This window comes from Gallinula chloropus (assembly GCF_964237585.1).
Source record: "Gallinula chloropus genome assembly, contig: HAP1_SCAFFOLD_689, whole genome shotgun sequence".
NCBI lineage: Eukaryota > Metazoa > Chordata > Aves > Gruiformes > Rallidae > Gallinula > Gallinula chloropus.
This window is the reverse complement of record NW_028168173.1, coordinates 1-17992: the sequence shown is the minus strand read 5'-3', so window position 1 is coordinate 17992 and position 17992 is coordinate 1. Positions and strand designations below refer to the sequence as shown.

General features: G+C 68.4%; 2 protein-coding genes across 2 annotated transcripts; both read left to right on the top strand.

The window, feature by feature from the left end:
- Nucleotides 1–130: 130 nt before the first annotated feature.
- PLD3 (phospholipase D family member 3) lies at nt 131–10103 on the top strand. Its single transcript, XM_084281104.1, has 12 exons — nt 131–367; nt 1938–1983; nt 2817–2867; nt 3710–3897; nt 4548–4731; nt 5935–6055; nt 6698–6825; nt 7382–7582; nt 8517–8656; nt 8746–8911; nt 9573–9672; nt 9763–10103. The coding sequence occupies exons 2-12, from the start codon at nt 1957–1959 to the stop codon at nt 9963–9965; spliced, it is 1509 nt and encodes a 502-aa protein (XP_084137230.1). The 5' UTR covers nt 131–367; nt 1938–1956; the 3' UTR covers nt 9966–10103.
- Nucleotides 10104–10755: 652 nt separating this feature from the next.
- Nucleotides 10756–17986, top strand: SARS2 (seryl-tRNA synthetase 2, mitochondrial; the record flags this gene model as incomplete). Its single annotated transcript, XM_084281105.1, is given in 24 exon segments — nt 10756–10933; nt 10936–11030; nt 12352–12447; nt 12712–12741; nt 13242–13334; nt 13336–13383; nt 13914–13968; nt 14241–14254; nt 14256–14305; nt 15013–15118; nt 15727–15732; nt 15734–15775; nt 16134–16158; nt 16161–16241; nt 16343–16365; nt 16367–16389; nt 16496–16538; nt 16540–16584; nt 16666–16820; nt 16859–16952; nt 17570–17662; nt 17752–17817; nt 17936–17953; nt 17955–17986. Coding segments are annotated over 24 exon segments (1511 nt in total), but the record flags the coding sequence as incomplete, so codon positions are not given.
- Between the last annotated feature and the right edge of the window lie 6 nt (nt 17987–17992).

Below are 17992 nucleotides of genomic sequence, written 5' to 3'. Positions count from 1 at the left end.
CCCCTCCCCCTGCCCCACAGCCCCCTCCCCACCCCACAGCCGCCCCCCAGCTCCCCCCGGCCCCTCCTCCTGCCCCCCAGGCCCCTCCCCACCCCACAGCCGCCCCCCGGCCCCTCTCCCGCCGCCCCCCGCTCACCTCTCGGCCCCGGCCTCGCCCCATCGCGCCGCCGCCGCCGCCTCCCGCCCGGCCGGGCCCTGACCGGAAACGGGCCGGGTGGGGTCCGGGCCGGCCGGAAGTGACGCCACCCGCCCCGCCCAGCCGCGCTGCCCGCCCGGCGGAGCCGCGCGCGGGGGACGCTCTGGGCGGCGGCGCCGGCGCGGGACGCGGAGGGAGCGGAAAGGGAAACGCGGCCATCGAGACGCGGAGGTGCGAGAGCGCCGCCCCGCGGCCGGGATGACCGCCCCGCGCCCGGCCGGGGTCCGCGGGGGGGGGGGACACGGGCCGGGCCTGGGGCGGGACTCGGACCCGCGGCCTGGACAGCACCGGGCTGGGCCCGAGCCTGGGCCTGAGCCTGAGCCCGGCCCTGAGCCCGGCCCTGGCCCTAAACTGGCCCCAAACCCGGCCCTAAACCTGGTGCTGAGCCTAAACTGGGCCTTAAGCCTGGCCCTGGCCCTAAACCTGGCCCTGAGCCCGGTCCTGAGCCTAAACTGGGCCCTAAGCCTGGCCCTGGCCCCAAACCCAGCCCTAAACCCGGCCCTAAGCCCGGCCCTGAGCCCAAACCTGGCCCTAAGCCCAGCCCTGGCCCCAAACCCGGCCCTAAGCCCAGCCCTAAGCCCAGCCCTGACCCTAAACCCAGCCCTAAGCCCGGTTCTGGCCCTAAACCCGGCCCTGAGCCCGGCCCTGAGCCTAAACTGGGCCCTAAACCCGGCCCTAAACCCGGCCCGGGGCCTAAACTGGGTCCTAAACCCAGCCCTGAACCTAAACTGGGTCCTAAGCCCAGCCCTGGCCCTAAACCTGGCACTGAGCCCAGCCCTAAGCCTAAACTGGGCCCAAACCCGGCCCTAAGCCCGGCCCTGACCCTAAACTGTGCCCTAAGCTTGGCCCTGGCCCTAAACCCATCCCTAAGCCTGGCCCTGAGCCCGGTCCTGGCCCTAAACCTGGCCCTAAGCCTGGCCCTGGCCCCAAACCCGGCCCTAAACCTGGCCCTAAGTGGGTCCTGACCCTAAACCCGGCCCTAAGCCTGACCCTAGAGCTGCCCCTGGCCACTTAACTCAGCCCTAAACGTGTCCCCGGTCTTAAGCCTGGTTCTGGCCCTAAACCTGGCTCTAAGCCCAGCCCTAAGCCCGGCCCTAAACCTGGCCCTGGCCCTAAACCCGGCCCTAGAGCTGCCCCTGGCCCTAAACCCAGCCCTAGAGCTGCCCCTGGCCCTAAACCCGTCCCTAAACCTGTCCCTGGCCCTAAACCCGGCCCCAAACACCTCCCTGCCCCCCCCCAGCTTCACCCCAGCCCTAAACCCCACAAACCTGAGCCCCAACCCCCCTGTCTCATGGGGGGGGGGGTGACAGAGCCCCCCCTAAACCCAGCTTAACCCCCCCAGCCCCAAAACCAGGGCAGGATTTGGGGGGAGGGGGGTTTCCCCCCCTCTCCTTTCAGTGGGTGGGGTATGGGGGGGTGTGTTTGGGTGGGGGGGGTGTCTTCCCCACCCCCCCCAAGCCCCGAAATGGGGGTGTCCCAGCTTAACCCCAGGCTGGGGGGGTGGGGAGGGCGCGGGCGCTTCCCCTTCCCCGCCCTGGGGTGGTTTTGGGGCACGTGAGCGCCCCGGGCCCGTGAGTCAGCGGGACGGACGCTGCCCCCGCCCGGCCTGGGGGTGCTGGGCTGGATTTTGGGGGGGTGGGGTGGTTTTTGGGGGGGTGGGGTGGTTTTTGGGGGGTGGGGTGGTTTTTGGGGGGGGTTTGGGGTTCCCTCTCACCTGCACCCCAAAAACCTCCCGCCCCAGCCCCGCCAGGAGAGTCGGGATGAAGCCCCACGGCACCTACAGGCAGGTAGGGAGCTGGCAGCACCCCAACCCGGCACCCCACAGCCCGAACCTGGCACCCCACACCCCGAACCCGGCACCCTACACCCCAAAACCAGCACCCCACAGCCCTCCTGGCACCCCATGCCCCAACCCGGCACCCCACAGCCCTCCTGGCACCCCACAGCCCTCCCAGCACCCCAAACCAGGCACCCCACAGCCCAAACCTGGCACCCCACACCCCTCCTGGCACCCCACACCCCTCCTGGCACCCCACACCCCTCCTGGCACCCCACAGCCCAAACCTGGCACCTCACAGCCCAACCCGGCACCCTACAGCCCAAACCTGGCACCCCACACCCCGAACCCGGCACCCTACACCCCAAAACCAGCACCCCACAGCCCTCCTGGCACCCCACGCCCCAACCCAGCACCCCACAGCCCTCCTGGCACCCCACACCCCTCCCAGCACCCCACAGCCTTCCCGGCACCCCACAGCCCTCCTGGCACCCCACACCCCAAACCTGGCACCCCACACCCCTCCTGGCACCCCACACCCCAAACCCGGCATCCCACAGCCCAAACCCAACACCCCACAACCTTCCCAGCCACCCCACAACCCCAGACTGGGGTGCCCCCCACCCCCACCTGCCCCCACACCCCACGACCCCCAGTGCCCCCATTTCCCCCCCCCCCAGCGATACAGGGCGGGGGAGGGGGGGCACCACAACCCCCCCTTTCCCCGGGGTTCCCGGCCCTTTTTGGGGGGATTTGGGGGGGATTTGGGGGGGGGTGACCCCAGCCCCCTGCTCTGGCCTGGGGGTGCCCCCCCCGTACCCCAATCTCTGCCCCCCGGCGCAGTTGGTCCCACCAGGGGACGGGGAGACGCAGCGCGGGCGCTTCCGCCCCGAGGTGAGTCCCGGGATCCCGCCCGCTGCAGCCGCGGCCCGATGGATCCGGGGATCCGGGGCTGGTGGGATCTGGTACTGGGTGGATCTGGTACTGGCTGGATCCGGGGCTGGTTGGATCCGGGGCTGGCGGGATCTGGTACTGGCTGGATCGGGTGCTGGCTGGATCCAGGGATCTGGGGCTGGCCGGATCCGGGGCTGGCGGGATCTGGTACTGGGTGGATCTGGTACTGACTGGATCCGGGGCTGGCTGGATTGGGTGCTGGCTGGATCCGGTGCTGGCTGGATCCGGTACTGCTTGGATCTGGTGCTGGCTGGATCCGGTACTGGCTGGATCCAGTACTGGCTGGATCCGGTACTGGCTGGATCTGGTACTGGGTGGATCTGGTACTGGTTGGATCCGGTGCTGGCTGGATCCGGTACTGGCTGGATCTGGTACTGGCTGGATCCGGTGCTGGCTGGATCCAGGAATCCGGCGCCGGCTGGATCTGGGGATCCGGTGCTGGCTGGATCTGGTACTGACTGGATCTGGGGATCCAGTGCTGGCTGGATCCGGTACTGGTTGGATCCGGTACTGGTTGGATCTGGTACTGACTGGATCCGGTGCTGGTTGGATCTGGGGATCCGGTGCTGGCTGGATCCGGTACTGGCTGGATCTGGGGATCTGGTGCTGGCTGAATCCAGTGCTGGCTGGATCTGGTGCCGGCTCGATCCTGTACTGGCTGGATCCGGTGCCACCTGGATCCGTCTGGCTGGATCCGGCACCGTCCCACCGGCTCAGGGTGGGGGGGGTCGGGGGGTCGGGGGGTCTTTCCCCCCCCCAGTTACCCCCTTCGTTAATTCCAGCGCTCGTTACGCCCTGACGGCCCCTCAGCGCCCCGGGGCCGCCGCGGCGCCGCGCTCGGCGCCACCCTCCTCACCCTCCTCACCCTCCTCACCCTCCTCATCCTCATCCTGCTCCTCACCCTGCACCGCGGCCCCGGGCACCGCGGCGACGCCGGAGGGACCCCCGAGCCCTGCGGGGACGGGTGCCGGTGAGTCGGCACAGCCCAGTGCCAGACCAGTATCATCCCAGTGCCATCCCAGTGCCCTCCCAGTGCTAGCCCAGTGCCTATCCCAGTGCCCAGCCCAGTGCCAGCCCAGTGCCAGACCAGTGCCCTCCCAGTGCCCTCCCAGTGCCCATCCCAGTGCCATCCCAGTGCTCAGCCCACTGCTCGTCCCAGTGCCCTCCCAGTGCCGATCCCAGTGCCATCCCAGTGCCCATCCCAGTGCCATCCCAGTGCCATCCCAGTGCTCATCCCAGTGCCCATCCCAGTGCCATCCCAGTGCCATCCCAGTGCTCATCCCAGTGCCATCCCAGTGCCCATCCCAGTGCCCATCCCAGTGCCAGCCCACTGCTCAGCCCACTGCTCATCCCAGTGCCATCCCAGTGCCTATCCCAGTGCCCTCCCAGTGCCATCCCAGTGCCCATCCCAGTACCATCCCATTGCCTATCCCAGTGCTCATCCCAGTGCCCTCCCAGTGCCATCCCAGTGCCCATCCCAGTGCCACCCCAGTGCTCATCCCAGTGCCACCCCAGTACCCACCCCAGTGCCCATCCCCTGCACCCTTCGCTGCCATCACCGGCGCCGTGACCTGACCGCGGCGCCGCGACCTGACCGCGGCGCCGCGACCCCTCTGCCAGGCTGGTGCTGGTGGAGAGCATCCCGGAGGGGATGAGCTTCGGCAGCGCCCACCCCCCCAGCCCCTCCACCTTCTCGGCCTGGAAGAAGCTGCTGGGCGCAGCGAGGCGCAGCCTGGACATCGCCTCCTTCTACTGGACCCTGACCAACCGCGACACGCGGACGCAGGAGCCGTCGGCCGCCCAGGTGCGCGGGGCTGGGGCGGGTGGTCGGGGCTCCTCCCTGGGCTTTCACCCGTCCTGCTCCTTTGCTGGGTCCTTTTGGGGTTGGTTTTTGCCTTCTCCTTGGTTTTTACCCATTTCTGCTCTTTTTCTGGGTGCTTTTGGGGTTCTTTTTTCCGTTGTCCTTGCTTTTTCACCATTTCTGCTCCTTTTCTGGGTGCTTTAGGGGTTGTTTTTTCCCTTCTTATGGTATTTTACCCATTTCTGCTTCTTTTCTGGGTGCTTTTTGGGGTTGGTTTTTCCTTTCTTCTTGGTTTTTAACCCTTTCTACTCTTTTCTGGGTGCTTTTGGGGTTGTTTGTTCCCTTCTTATGGTTTTTACCCATTTCTGCTCCTTTTCTGGGTGCTTTTGGGGTTGGTTTTGCCTTCTCCTTGGTTTTTACCCATTTCTGCTCCTTTTCTGGGTGGCTTTGGGGTTGTTTTTGCCTTCTCCTTGGTTTTTAACCCTTTCTACTCTTTTTCTGGGTGCTTTAGGGGTTGTTTGTTCCCTTCTTATGGTTTTTACCCATTTCTGCTCCTTTTCTGGGTGATTTTGGGGTTGGTTTTTCCTTTCTTCTTGGTTTTTACCCATTTCTGCTCCTTTTCTGTGTGGTTCTGGGGTTGTTTTTTGCCGCCTTCTTGGTTTTTACCCATTTCTGCTCCTTTTTTGGCTGGTTTTGGGGTTGTTTTTTGCCTTCTCCTTGGTTTTTAACCCTTTCTGCTCTTTTTCTGGGTGCTTTTGGGGTTGTTTTTTACCTTCTTACGTTTTTTACCCATTTCTGCTCCTTTTTTGGCTGTTTTTGGGGTTGTTTTTTGCCTTCTCCTTGGTTTTTAACCCTTTCTGTTCCTTTTCTGGGTGCTTTTGGGGTTGTTTTTTCCCTTCTTAGTTTTTAACCTTTTCTGTTCCTTTTCTGTGTGGTTTTGGGGTTGTTTTTTGCCTTCTCCTTGTTTTTTACCCTTTTCTGCTCTTTTCTGGGTGCTTTTGGGGTTGTTTTTTCCGTTCTTATGTTTTTTACCCATTTCTGTTCCTTTTCTGTGTGGTTTTGGGGTTGTTTTTTGCCTTCTCCTCGTTTTTTACCCTTTTCTGCTCCTTTTCTGGGTGTTTTTTGGGGTTGTTTTTTTCCCTTCTCCTCGTTTTTTACCCTTTTCTGCTCTTTTCTGGGTGTTTTTGGGGTGGGCTTTGCCTTCAGGGGGAGGAGATCCTGCAGGAGCTCCTGGCGTTGCCCGGCCGCGGTGTCGCGGTCCGTGTGGCCGTCAGCCAACCCTCCCCCAAAGCCCCCCTGAGCGACCTCCGGGAGCTGGAGGAGAGCGGTGAGTGGTGGGAGGACCCCCGCCCGCCCAGCCTGGGGGGTGGGATTGGAAGGGGGGGGTGGGGATTGGGTGTGGGGGGTGGGAGAACCCCCAACGGTCCCAATTTGGGGGGTGGGATTGGAAGAGGGGGGGTTGGGGATTGGGTGGGGGGTGGGAGAACCCCCAACGGTCCCAATTTGGGGGGTGGGATTGGAAGGGGGGGATGGGTATTGAGTGGGTGATGGGAGAAGCCCCAGTTTGGGGGGTGGGTTTGGGTATTGAGTGGGACCCTCCCAGTTTGGGGGGTGGGCTTGGAAGGGGGGGTTGGGGATTGAGTGACGGATGGGAGACCCCCAAACCTCCCAATTTGGGGGGTGGGCTCGGAAGGGGGGGGTTGGGTCTGGAAGGGGGGAGGTTGGGTTGGGAGGGGGGGGTTGGGTATTGAGTGGGTGATGGGAGGACCCCCAACCCTCCCAGTTTGGGGGGTGGGATTGGAATGGGGGGGTTGGGTATTGAGTGGGTGATGGGAGGACCCCCAACCCTCCCAGTTTGGGGGGTGGGATTGGAATGGGGGGGTTGGGTATTGAGTGGGTGATGGGAGGACCCCAACCCGCCCAGTTTGGGGGGGTGGGCTGGGCCCTGAGACCCCCGACTCGCCCCCAGGGGCCCAGGTCCGCGCCGTGGACCTGCCGCGCCTCACCGGGGGCGTCCTGCACACCAAGTTCTGGGTGGTGGACGGGACCCACCTCTACCTGGGCAGCGCCAACATGGACTGGAGATCCCTCACCCAGGCGGGACGGGGGGCAGCGGGCCTGGGGGGGGCTGGGAGGGGCCCTGGGGGCACCCCAGGAGGTGGGATGTGGGTTTGGGGGGGCTGGGGAGGGGCCCTGGGGGCACCCCAGGAGGTGGGATGTGGGTTTGGGGGGGCTGGGGAGGGGCTTTGGGGACACTCCAGGAGGTGGGACTGGGGTTTGGGGGGGCTGGGGGGGCTGGGGAGGGGCCCTGGGGACACCCCAGGAGGTGGGATCTGGGTTTGGGGGGGATGGGGGGGGCGCTGGCTCTGGGGGCTTTGGGGGGGATGGTGTTTTGGGGAGGGTTGGGGGGGTCGCTGGCTCTGGGGGGGGTTGGGGGGGACGGTGTTTTTGGGGGGGGTTGGGGGGGTCGCTGTCTCTGGGGGGCTTTGGGGGGGACGGTGTTTTGGGGGGGGTTGGGGGGGTCGCTGTCTCGGGGGGGCTTTGGGGGGGGCTGGGGGGGGGTCGCTGTCTCGGGGGGGCTTTGGGGGGGGCTGGGGGGGGGTCGCTGTCTCGGGGGGGCTTTGGGGGGTCCCTGACCGCCCCCTCCCCGCAGGTGAAGGAACTGGGCGTCGCCGTCTACAACTGCAGCTGCCTGGCCCAGGACCTGGGGAAGATCTTCGAGGCCTACTGGGCCCTGGGCCTTCCGGAAGCTTCCGTCCCGGCGCCCTGGCCGCCCCGGTACTCCACCGGCTTCAACATGGCGACGCCGCTGCAGCTGCAGCTCAACGGCAGCGCCGCCGACGCCTACTTCTCGGTGGGGGTGTCCCCCCCGTGTCCCCCCCAAACCCACCCCGTGTCCCCCCCAAACCCACCCCGTGTGTCCCCCCAAACCCACCCTGTCCCCCCCGCCCCCCAAACCCACCCCGTGTGTCCCCCCCAAACCCACCCTGTGTCCCCCCCAAACCCACCCTGTGTGTCCCCCCCAAACCCACCCTGTGTCCCCCCCAAACCCACCCCGTGTGTCCCCCCCAAACCCACCCTGTGTCCCCCCCAAACCCACCCCGTGTGTCCCCCCCAAACCCACCCCGTGTGTCCCCCCCAAACCCACCCTGTGTGTCCCCCAAACCCACCCTGTGTGTCCCCCTCCCCAAACCCACCCTGTCCCCCCGCCCCCCAAACCCACCCCGTGTGTCCCCCCCAAACCCACCCTGTGTGTCCCCCCCAAACCCACCCTGTGTGTCCCCCCCCAAAACCCACCCTGTGTGTCCCCAAAACCCACCCTGTGTGTCCCCCCCAAACCCACCCCGTGTCCCCCCCCCAAACCCACCCTGTGTGTCCCCCAAACCCACCCTGTCCCCCCACCCCCCAAACCCACCGCCATCGGTTCTTGCTGGTGCTTCTGCGCCATCTCCAGTGATCCCAGTGATCCCCGTGATCCCAGTAGCGCTCATCTCTGGGTGATCCCAGTAGAGCTCATCTCTGGGTGATCCCAGTGATCCCAGTAGCGCTCATCTCCAGTAATCCCAGTAGCATTCATCTCTGGGTGATCCCAGTGATCCCAGTAGAGCTCATCTCTGGGTGATCCCAGTGATCCCAGTGATCCCAGTAGAGCTCATCTCTGGGTGATCCCAGTGATCCCAGTGATCCCAGTAGCGCTCATCTCTGGGTGATCCCAGTGATCCCAGTAGAGCTCATCTCTGGGTGATCCCAGTGATCCCAGTAGAGCTCATCTGCGGTGATCCCGGCAGAGCTCCCCGCCGCCCCTTTGCGCCACCGGTCGCACCCAGGACCTCAGCGCCCTCCTTGACGTCATCGACGCCGCCGAGGAGTTCGTGGACGTGGCGGTGATGAGTTACCTGCCCACCACCGAGTTCTCCCACCCCGAGAGGTTCGGCCCAGGCCCGGTGCCGCTCGGTTTGGCAGCGCCGGCGAGAGGCCTCACCGCTGCCTTCCCCCTCCCTCCCCTCCCTTCCCCAGGTTCTGGCCGGCGATTGACAACCGCCTGCGCAAGGCCGTCTTCGAGCGCGGGGTCAAGGTCCGCCTGTTGGCGGGTTGTTGGCGGCACAGCCGGGCCAGCATGTTCCCCTTCCTCAAATCCCTCGCCGCCGTCGCCGACAACCGCACCCGTTACAGCGTGGAAGTGGTGGGTAGTGTGGCCTTAGCGGGGCCTTAGCAGGGCCTTACCGCAGCCTTATTGTGGCCTTACTGCGGCCTTACCGGGGCCTTACCATGGCCTTACTACGGCCTTACTGTGACCTTACTATGACCTAACTGCGGCCTTCCTGGGGCCTTATTGCAGCCTTACCATGGCCTTACCGCAGCCTTCCTGGGGCCTTACCGCGACCTTACTGCGGCCTTACCATGGCCTTCCTGTGGCCTTCCTGGGGCCTTATCGCGGCCTTACTGGGGCCTTACTGGGGCCTTGCTGGGGCCTTGCTGGGGCCTTACTGCAACCTTACTATGGCCTAACTGCGACCTTACTGTGGCCTTACCGCGGCCTTACCGGGGCCTTACCACGGCCTTACCGCGGCCTTACTGGGGCCTTACTGGGGCCTTGCCGCGGCCTTACTGGGGCCTTACCGCGGCCTTACTGCGGTCTTACTGTGGCCTTGCTGCAGCCTTCCTGGGGCCTTAACGTGGCCTTACTGCGGCCTTAACGTGGCCTTACCACGGCCTTACTGTGGCCTTACCAAGGCCTTACTACGGCCTTACCGCGGCCTTACCGCGGCGGGTGTGGGACGCCGTGGCGGGGGGTGGGGGGGTGATGCCACAGCGGGTGACCGCCCCCTCCTCGCCCCCTGCAGCGGCTCTTCATGGTGCCGGCGAGCGCGGCGCAGGCCCGGATCCCTTACGCCCGCGTCAACCACAACAAGTACATGGTGACGGAGAACGCGGCCTACATCGGTGAGCGCGGCGCGGGCGCGGCAGGGGTAGGGGGGTGGGGGGGCGGGGGGCTGGTTTGGGGCTCCACCCCACCCCGTGTCTCCTCGTTAGGGACGTCCAATTGGTCGGGGGACTATTTCATGCGGACGGCGGGCGCGGCGCTGGTGGTGAACCAGACGATGAGCCGTAGCGGCTCCGGCTCCACCACCATCCAGGAGCAGCTCCGGGACGTCTTCCAGCGGGACTGGAGCTCCCAGTATAGCGCCGACATCGGCGATACCGAGCGCTGGGAGACCCTCTGTGGGTCCCGTTAGGTTCCCGGCACCGGATCACCGGTAGACCAGATCACCGGTAAACCGGATCACCAGTAAACTGGATCACCAGTAAACTGGATCAGCATTAAACCAGATCACCATTAAACCAGATCATCATTAAACCAGATCATCATTAAACCAGCAAACTTTGAGCCTGGGGAAGGGAACTGGGACCAGTTTGGGTGCCTGGGGCCACTGGTGAGGGCCTGGGGGCTTTGGAGGGGAGAAACCTGGCCTGGTGTGGGTGCTCGGAGGCACTGGTGGGGGTCTGGGGGATCTGGGGAGGGGAACTGGGAGCGCTGGGAAGGAGTTTGGTGGGATCTGAGGGGTGTAGGGGGCACTGAAGGGTGTCTGGGGCCCTTGGGGAGGGGAACTGGGAGCACTGGGAAGGGGTCTGGGGGCACTGGGGGGTCCTGGGGCCCTTGGGGAGGGGAACTGGGAGCAGTGGGAAGGGGTCTGGTGGGATCTGGGGGGTGTAAGGGGCACTGAGGGGTGTCTGGGGGCCTTGGGGAGGGGAACTGGGAGCACTGGGAAGGGGTCTGGGGGCACTGGGGGGTCCTGGGGGTGTTGGAGAGGGGAACTGGGAGCACTGGGAAGGGGTCTGGGGGCACTGGGGGGTCCTGGGGGGTCCTGGGGGCACCGGGGGGGCGGAGTCAGAGCCGGGGGGGCGGAGTCAGGCTCTGTGGGCGTGGTCTCGGCCGGGGGGGCGTGTCCTGAGGGCCGCGCTCGGCCGCCGCGCGGCGCCCCGGCAGTCACGTGACGCGGGGTCACGCCGGCGGCGGCTCCCAAGATGGCGGCGCCCAGGGCGCTGCTGGCGGCGCGGCGGGCGGCGGCGCGGGGCCTGCGGGGAGCCGGGAGCGGGGCCGGGGCCCGGCCTGGGGGCACCGGGACCGGGGGCGGCACCGGGGGCGGCACCGGGAGCGGGAGCGGCAGCGGGAGGAGCCGCCTGTACGAGCACGTGCGGGAGGGCTGAGCGCGCGGCCGCGCCTCGACCTGGCGGCGCTGAGCGAGCGGGACGTGGAGCGGCGGCGGGGCCCGCGGCGGGGCGGGGCCCTGCGCGAGAGCGTGAGCGGGGCGGGGCCTGAGGAGGGATGGGGCGGGGGCCTGAGGAGTGGGGCGGGGCCTGGGGGGCGGGGCCGTGCGCGAGAGCGTGAGCGGGGCGGGGCCTGGGGGATGGTGCGGGGCGGGGCCTGGCAAGGGGGCGGGGCCCTGCGCGAGAGCGTGAGCGGGGCGGGCCGGGGGGAGGGGCCTGAGGGATGGGGCGGGGCCTGAGGGGCGGGGCGGGGCCCTGCGCGAGAGCGTGAGCGGGGCGGGGCCACGGGGAGGGGCCTGAGGGATGGGGCGGGGCCTTAGGGGGCGGGGCACTGCGCGAGAGCGTGAGCGGGGCGGGGCCTGAGGGGCGGGGCCTGAGGAGGGATGGGGCAGGGCCGGGGGGGCGGGGCGGGGCCCTGCGCGAGGGCGTGAGCGGGGCGGGGGCCTGGGGGATGGGGAGGGGCCTGGGGGATGGGGGTGGGGCCTGGGGGGTGGGGCGGGGCCCTGCGCAAGAGCGTGAGCGGGGCGGGGCCTGGGGGCGGGGCCTGATGGATGGGGCGGGGCCCTGCGCGAGAGCGTGAGTGGGGCGGGGCCTGAGGGGGGCGGGGCCTGAGGGATGAGGTTGGGCCTGGCAGGAGAGCGTGAGCAGGGCGGGGCCTGAGGGGTGGGGAGGGGCCTGAGGGGCGGGGCCCTGCGCGAGAGCGGGGCGGGGCCTGAGGGGCGGGGCGGGGTCTGGCGGGGGCGGGGCCTGAGGGGGCGGGGCCCTGCGCGAGAGCGTGAGCAGGGCGGGGCCTGAGGGGTGGGGGAGGGGCCTGAGGGATGGGGAGGGGCCTGAGGGATGGGGGAGGGGCCTGAGGGATGGGGAGGGGCCTGAGGGATGGGGAGGGGTCTGAGGGATGGGGGAGGGGTCTGAGGGACGGGGAGGGGCCTGAGGGATGGGGGAGGGGCCTGAGGGATGGGGGAGGAGCCTGAGGGATGGGGGAGGGGCCTGAGGGATGGGGAGGAGCCTGAGGGATGGGGAGGGGCCTGAGGGATGGGGGAGGGGCCTGAGGGATGGGGGAGGGGCCTGAGGGATGGGGAGGGGCCTGAGGGATGGGGAGGGGCCTGAGGGATGGGGGAGGGCCTGAGGGATGGGGAGGAGCCTGAGGGATGGGGAGGGGCCTGAGGGATGGGGAGGGGCCTGAGGGCTGGGGGAGGGGCCTGAGGGATGGGGAGGGGCCTAAAGGCTGGGCTGGGGCCTGATGGCTGCAGCCCTGAGGCCGGCGTATGGGGAAGGGGCGTGGCTTGCCCAGTGTGGGCGGGGCCTGTGGGTGGGGGGTTTCTGGGCTCCTCCAGCCCCCCCTGCCCCCCCCAGCGGCAGACCTGGGCCCGCCTGGAGGAGGTTCGAGCCGCCATCGCCCGCCTGGAGGCCGAGAAGGGGGAGGTGGCCCAGGGCGTGCGGGCGCTGATGGTGAGACCACCCCCCTGCCCCCCCCTCTGGGACCCCCCAGTCCACCCCCACCCCACCCCAACCCCCACAACCCCACCCACAGCCCCCCCACCCCACCCCCCACAACCCCACCCACAGCCCCCCCACCTAATCCCACCCAACCCCCACTTTATCCCCCAGCCCAACCCCCCCCAACCCACCCCCCATCGCCCCCCACCCAACGTTACCCCCTCCCCCCCTCCTGACCCCCCAACCCACCCACACCCCCCACCCCTCCTCCCACAGGCCGCCCACGACAAGGCGACGGTGGAGGCGGTAAGGAGGGGGCTTGGGTGCAGGGGGAGGGGCTTGTGGGAGGGGGCGGGGCTTAAGGGGAATGGGAGGGGCTTGTGGGCGTGGTTTGGGGTGGGGGTGGGGCCACAAGACCAGGTACAGACAGGGGGAGGGGCTCTGTATGTGGGCGGGGCTTGTTTGTGAGTGGGTGGGGCCTGTGTGGGCGTGGTCTGGGAATGGGCGTGGCTCTGGGGTGGTGGGTGGAGCTTGTGGGAGGGGCCTCCAGGCCGGGCTTGCAGGCGATTGGTGGGTCCTGGGGAGGGGGTGGGGCTTGTGCAGAATGGGCGGGGCCTGCTGCTGTGGGTGGGGTCTGTGTGGGCGTGGCCTGGGGAAGGGGCGGGGCTCTGGGGTGGTGGGTGGAGCTTGTGGGAGGGGCCTGCTGGCCGGGTTTGCAGGCGATTGGTGGAGCCCGGGAGGGGGCGTGACCGGTAGGCGTGGCTCCGTGGCGCTGCAGCCCCCCCCCCGTGTCCCGTCCCCCCCAGCTCCCGGCGTACGCGGCCCTGCGGTCGCGCGGGCGCCGCGTGCGGCTGCAGCTGCAGCAGCTGCTGGCGGAGGAGGCGGCGCTGGACCGGAAGCTTCTACCTCACGGCGCTGCAGCTGCCCAACCAGACCCACCCCCAGGCCGTGAGGGGGCGGGCTTGGGGGAAGGGGCGGGGCTTGGGGGGCTGGGGGTGGGCGGGGCTTGAGGAAGGGGCGGGGCTGGGAGGTGCTTGGGAAAGGGGTGGGGGTCTGAGGCGGGGCTCGGGGGTGGGCGGGGCTTGGAGGAGGCTGGGCTAGGAGGGAGGGGGTGGGCAGGGCTTGGGAAGGGGTGGGGCTTGGGAGGGGGTGGGGCTCTGGGGTGGGCGGGGCGTGGGGTGGGTGGGGCTTGGGAAGGGGGTGGGGTTAGGGGGGTGGGGGCTTGGGGTGGGTGGCGCTTGAGGAAGGGGTGGGGCTTTTGGGGGTGTGGGTGGGGCCTGTGGGGAGGGGGTGGTGCTTATGGGGCGGGGCTTGTGGAATATGGGGCGGGGCTTGTGCAGTGTGGGCGGGGCCTACGAGTGGCCCCCCCCTCCCCCATCCCCCCCCTCCCAGCTGCAGACCCGGGCCTGGCTGGGGGAGGGGTGGGCAGGGTCCTGCACCCCCAACACCCCCCCATGACACCCCCTTTGTCCCCCCAGCCCGTCGGGGACGAGACCCAGGCCCGGGTGCTGGAGCTGGTGGGGGAGAAGCCAGGTAGGGGGGGAGGGGTGCCTCAGTTTCCCTGAGCTGGGGGGGGGGATGAGGGGGAGGTGAGGAAGAGGAGGGGTCAGGGGGTCAGGCAGGGGAGGGGGTTTCATGGGGGGGGGAGGAAGGGTTTGGGGAGGAGGAAGAGGAGGAGGAGGAGGATAAGGATGAGGTAGGGCAGGGTGAGGAAGGGGAGGAGGGGGAGGAGGAGGAGGGGAGGAGGGTGAGGATGGTGAGGAGGGTGAGGATGGTGAGGAAGGCTCCCCTCCCCCTCTCCCCAGCCTTCCCCTTCAAGCCCAAAAGGGCACCTGGAGCTGGGCGAGCGGCTGGACATCATCCGCCAGCGGTGAGACCGGGGAACCCCCTGCCATGCGCGTCCGTCTGTCCCCTGTCCGTGTGTCCCGTGTGTCCATGTGTCCGTGTGTCCCCTGTCCATGTGTCCCCTGTCCCTGTCTACCCTGTTTATCTGTCCTGTGTCTGTGTGTCCCGTGTCCATCTGTCCCCTATCCTGTGTTCCCTGTCCTGTGTCCATCTGTCCTGCCCGTGTTTGTCCATCCCATGTCACCATGTCCATCTATCCCATGTCTGTCCCATGTCCTCCTGTCCCCGTGTCCCTGTTCCCCTGTCCCTGTGTCCCCATGTCCGTGTGTCCATGTCCCCGTGTCTGTGTCCCCCTGTCCCCCTGTCCCCATGTCCCCCTGTCCCTGTGTGTCCCCGTGTCCCCCTGTCCCCACGTCCGTGTGTCCATGTCCCCGTATGCTCCCATGTCCCCCTGTCCCCCATGTCCGTGTGTCCCCATGTCCATGTCCCCATGTCCCCCTGTCCCTGTGTGTCCCCCTGTCCCCTGTCTGTGTGTCTGTGTGTCTGTGTGTCCATGCCCCCTGTCCCCCTGTCCCTGTCCCCCCATGTCCATGTGTCCCCCTGTCCCTGTTTGTCCCCGTCTCCGTGTGTCCCCCTGTCCCCGTGTCCGTGTGTCCCTGTGTCCTCCTGTCCCTGTTTCCCCCTGTCCCCCGTGTCCGTGTGTCCATCCCCCCATCCCCCCCGTCCCCGCAGGCGCCTGTCTCACGTCTCCGGCCATCGCTCCTACTACCTGCTGGGTGCCGGGACGCGGCTGCAGGAGGCGCTGGTCAGCTACACCCTGGGCAAGCTGCGGGCGCAGGTACCTGGGGGGGGATGGGGGGTCCCTACCCCCCCAAAACCCCTGCAGGGGGGGGGGCTGGGGGATTGGGGCTGGGGAGGGGGCTGAGGACACCCTGGTCAGCTACACCCTGGGAAAGCTGCGGGCGCAGGTACCCTGGGGGATGGGACCCCCCAAACCCCGGGGGTGGGGCTGGGGGCTGGGGGAGGGGCTGAGGACACCCTGGTCAGCTACACCCTGGGCAAGCTGCGGGCGCAGGTACCTGGGGGTTGGGGGGGTTTGGGGGTCCATAACCCCCTCAAAACCCCTGCAGGGGGTTTGGGACCCCCCAAACCCCAGGGGCTGGGATGGGGGAGGGGACTGAAGGTTGGGGGAGGGGCCTGAGCGATGGGGGAGGGGCCTGAGGGATGGGCCTGAGGGGGGGAGGGTCTGAAGGATGGGGAGGGGCTTGAGGGATGGGGGAGGGGTCTGAGGGATGGGGAGGGGCCTGAGGAATGGGGAATGGGCGGGGCTTGGAGCTTGTGGGCGGGGCCCTGAGGCTGGGGGGGAGGGGCGCGCTTTGTGGGCGTGGTCTGTGAGGAAGGGGCGTGGCTGAGGCCCCGCAGGCTGATGATTGGCCCATCCCCCAGGGCTTCCCTCCCCATGACGGTCCCGGATCTGCTGCGCGGCGCCGTCTTCGTAAGTCCCCCCCCCCCCCCCAAATCAGCTCAGGGACCCTCCCCCTCCCCCGTAACCCCCCCACAACCCCTCCCCCTCCCCCGTAGCCCTCCCACCCCCACCCCCCAACCCCTCCCCCGTAACCCCCCCCAACCCCCTCCCCCTCGCCCATAACCCCCCCCAACCCCTCCCCCATAACCCCTCCAACCCCTCCCCCTCCCCCGTAACCCCCACCCCTCCCCCTCCCCCGTAACCCCCCCCACAACCCCTCCCCCTCCCCCGTACCCCCCCAAACCCCTCCCCCTCCCCGTAACCCCCCCAACCCCTCTCCCTCCCCCATAACCCCCCCCACCCCCCCCCCCGCCCCCCTGCCCCCCAGGAGGGCTGTGGGATGCAGCCCACCGCCTCCCCTCGCCCGTCTACGCCATCGACCCCGCGCGCTTCGAGGATCTTTGCCTGGCCGGCACCTCCGAGGTGGGGATCGCAGGTAGGGGACAGGGGGGGCAATTTGGGGAGGGGGGGGCACCCCCATCCCCCTCTGTACCTCCCCTGTGCCCCCCCAACCCCAGCATCCCCCCCCTCCCCCAGGGTTCTTCATGGACCACGCCGTGCCGGCTGGAGGATCTGCCCCTCAGGTACTGGGGAGGTGACACACACACTGGGGGGTCCCAGCCCCTTCAGCCACCCCCTGGTTTTTGGGGGGGGTCCTGGGGGGGTCCCTTGAGCCTCTGTCCCCCCCAGAATCGTCTGTACCAGTACCTGTTACCGGGCTGAGACCGACACAGGGGCGGGAGCCCTGGGGGCTCTACCGGGTCCACCAGTTCACCAAGGTACTGGGCAAACTGGGGGAAGGACCCTGGGGGGTTTTGGGGAGATAAACACCCCCCCCACCCCAAAATACCCCCCCCAAGGTGGAGATGTTCGGGCTGACGGCGGCTGAGAGCGGCTCCGAGAGCGAGGAGCTGCTGGGGCAGTTCCTGGCGCTGCAGAAGGAGCTGTTCTCCCAGCTGGGACTGCACTACGGTAACTGGGAGGCACTGGGAGGCACTGGGGAGGGGTTGGGGGGGTGAGTGGGGTCCCAACACCCCCCTCTGCCCCCCCCAGGGTCCTGGATATGCCCAGCCAGGAGCTGGGGCTCCCCGCCTACCGCAAGTTCGACATCGAAGCCTGGATGCCCGGCCGGGGCAAATACGGGGAGGTGGGGGGGGGAAATGGGGCTGGGGGGGCAAATAGGGGGAGGTGGGGGGGGGGAAATGGGGCTGGGGGGGGAATAGGGGGAGGTGGGGGGTAAAATGGGGCTGGGGTCGGGGGGGGAAATGGGGCTGGGGGGGGCAGATACCGGGGGCAAAGTGGGGGAGGTGGGGGGCAAATGGGGCTGCGGGTGCAAATGGGGAGGTAATGGGGCGGGGGGCAAATACAGGGAGGTGGGGGGAAATGGTGTTGGGGGGGCAAATGGGGAGGTAATGGGGCTGGGGGCAAATGTGGGGAGGTGGGGGGCAAATGGGGCTGGGGGAGAAATATGGGGAGGTGGGGGGGGAAATGGGGCTGGGGGGGAAATACGGGGAGGTGGGGGGAAATGGGGCTGGGGGGGGGGGGAAATGGGGCAAGGGGGGCAGATACCAGGGGCAAAGAGGGGGAGGTGGGGGCAAATGGGGCTGGGGGGGGGGGCAAATACAGGGGGGGAAATATGGGGAGGTGGGGGGCAAATGGGGCTGGGGATTCGGAAATGGGGCTGGGGGTCAAATGGGGCCAGGACCCCCTATAAGGGGGGTCCCCAAATGTCTCTGTGTCCCCCCCCTGCCCCATCCCCCCCAGATCTCCAGCGCCTCCAACTGCACCGACTACCAGAGCCGGCGCCTGAACATCATGTACAGGGACGGGGCTGGGCGGCTGCGCCATGCGCACACGGTGGGTGCTGGGGGGTCCCCAAATCCCCCCCCGACCCCCTCTGACCCCCCCGACCCCCCCTGACCCCCCCCGACCCCCCCCCCCCGCAGGTGAACGGCACGGCCTGCGCGGTGCCGCGGATGCTGATCGCGCTCCTGGAGACCAACCAGCTGCCGGTGGGTGAAGGGGGGTGGGGGGGAAATGGGGTGCTGGGGGGGCACCCAGGGGTGCTGGGGGAGGGGGGAATTGGGGTGCGACCCCCCCCAAACACCCTGTTCCCCCCCCTCCCTCCAGGACGGCCGAGTGCGGGTGCCCCCCCCCCCTGCAGCCCTTCGTGGGGCAGACGTGCTG

Coding starts and splice junctions, on each gene's coding strand:
- PLD3 (XM_084281104.1), top strand. CDS start 1,957: ATGAAGCCCCACGGCACCTACAGGCAG. Junction 6,056..6,697: donor CCGGGAGCTGGAGGAGAGCG/GTGAGTGGTGGG, acceptor ACTCGCCCCCAG/GGGCCCAGGTCCGCGCCGTG. Junction 7,583..8,516: donor CCGCCGACGCCTACTTCTCG/GTGGGGGTGTCC, acceptor TGATCCCGGCAG/AGCTCCCCGCCGCCCCTTTG.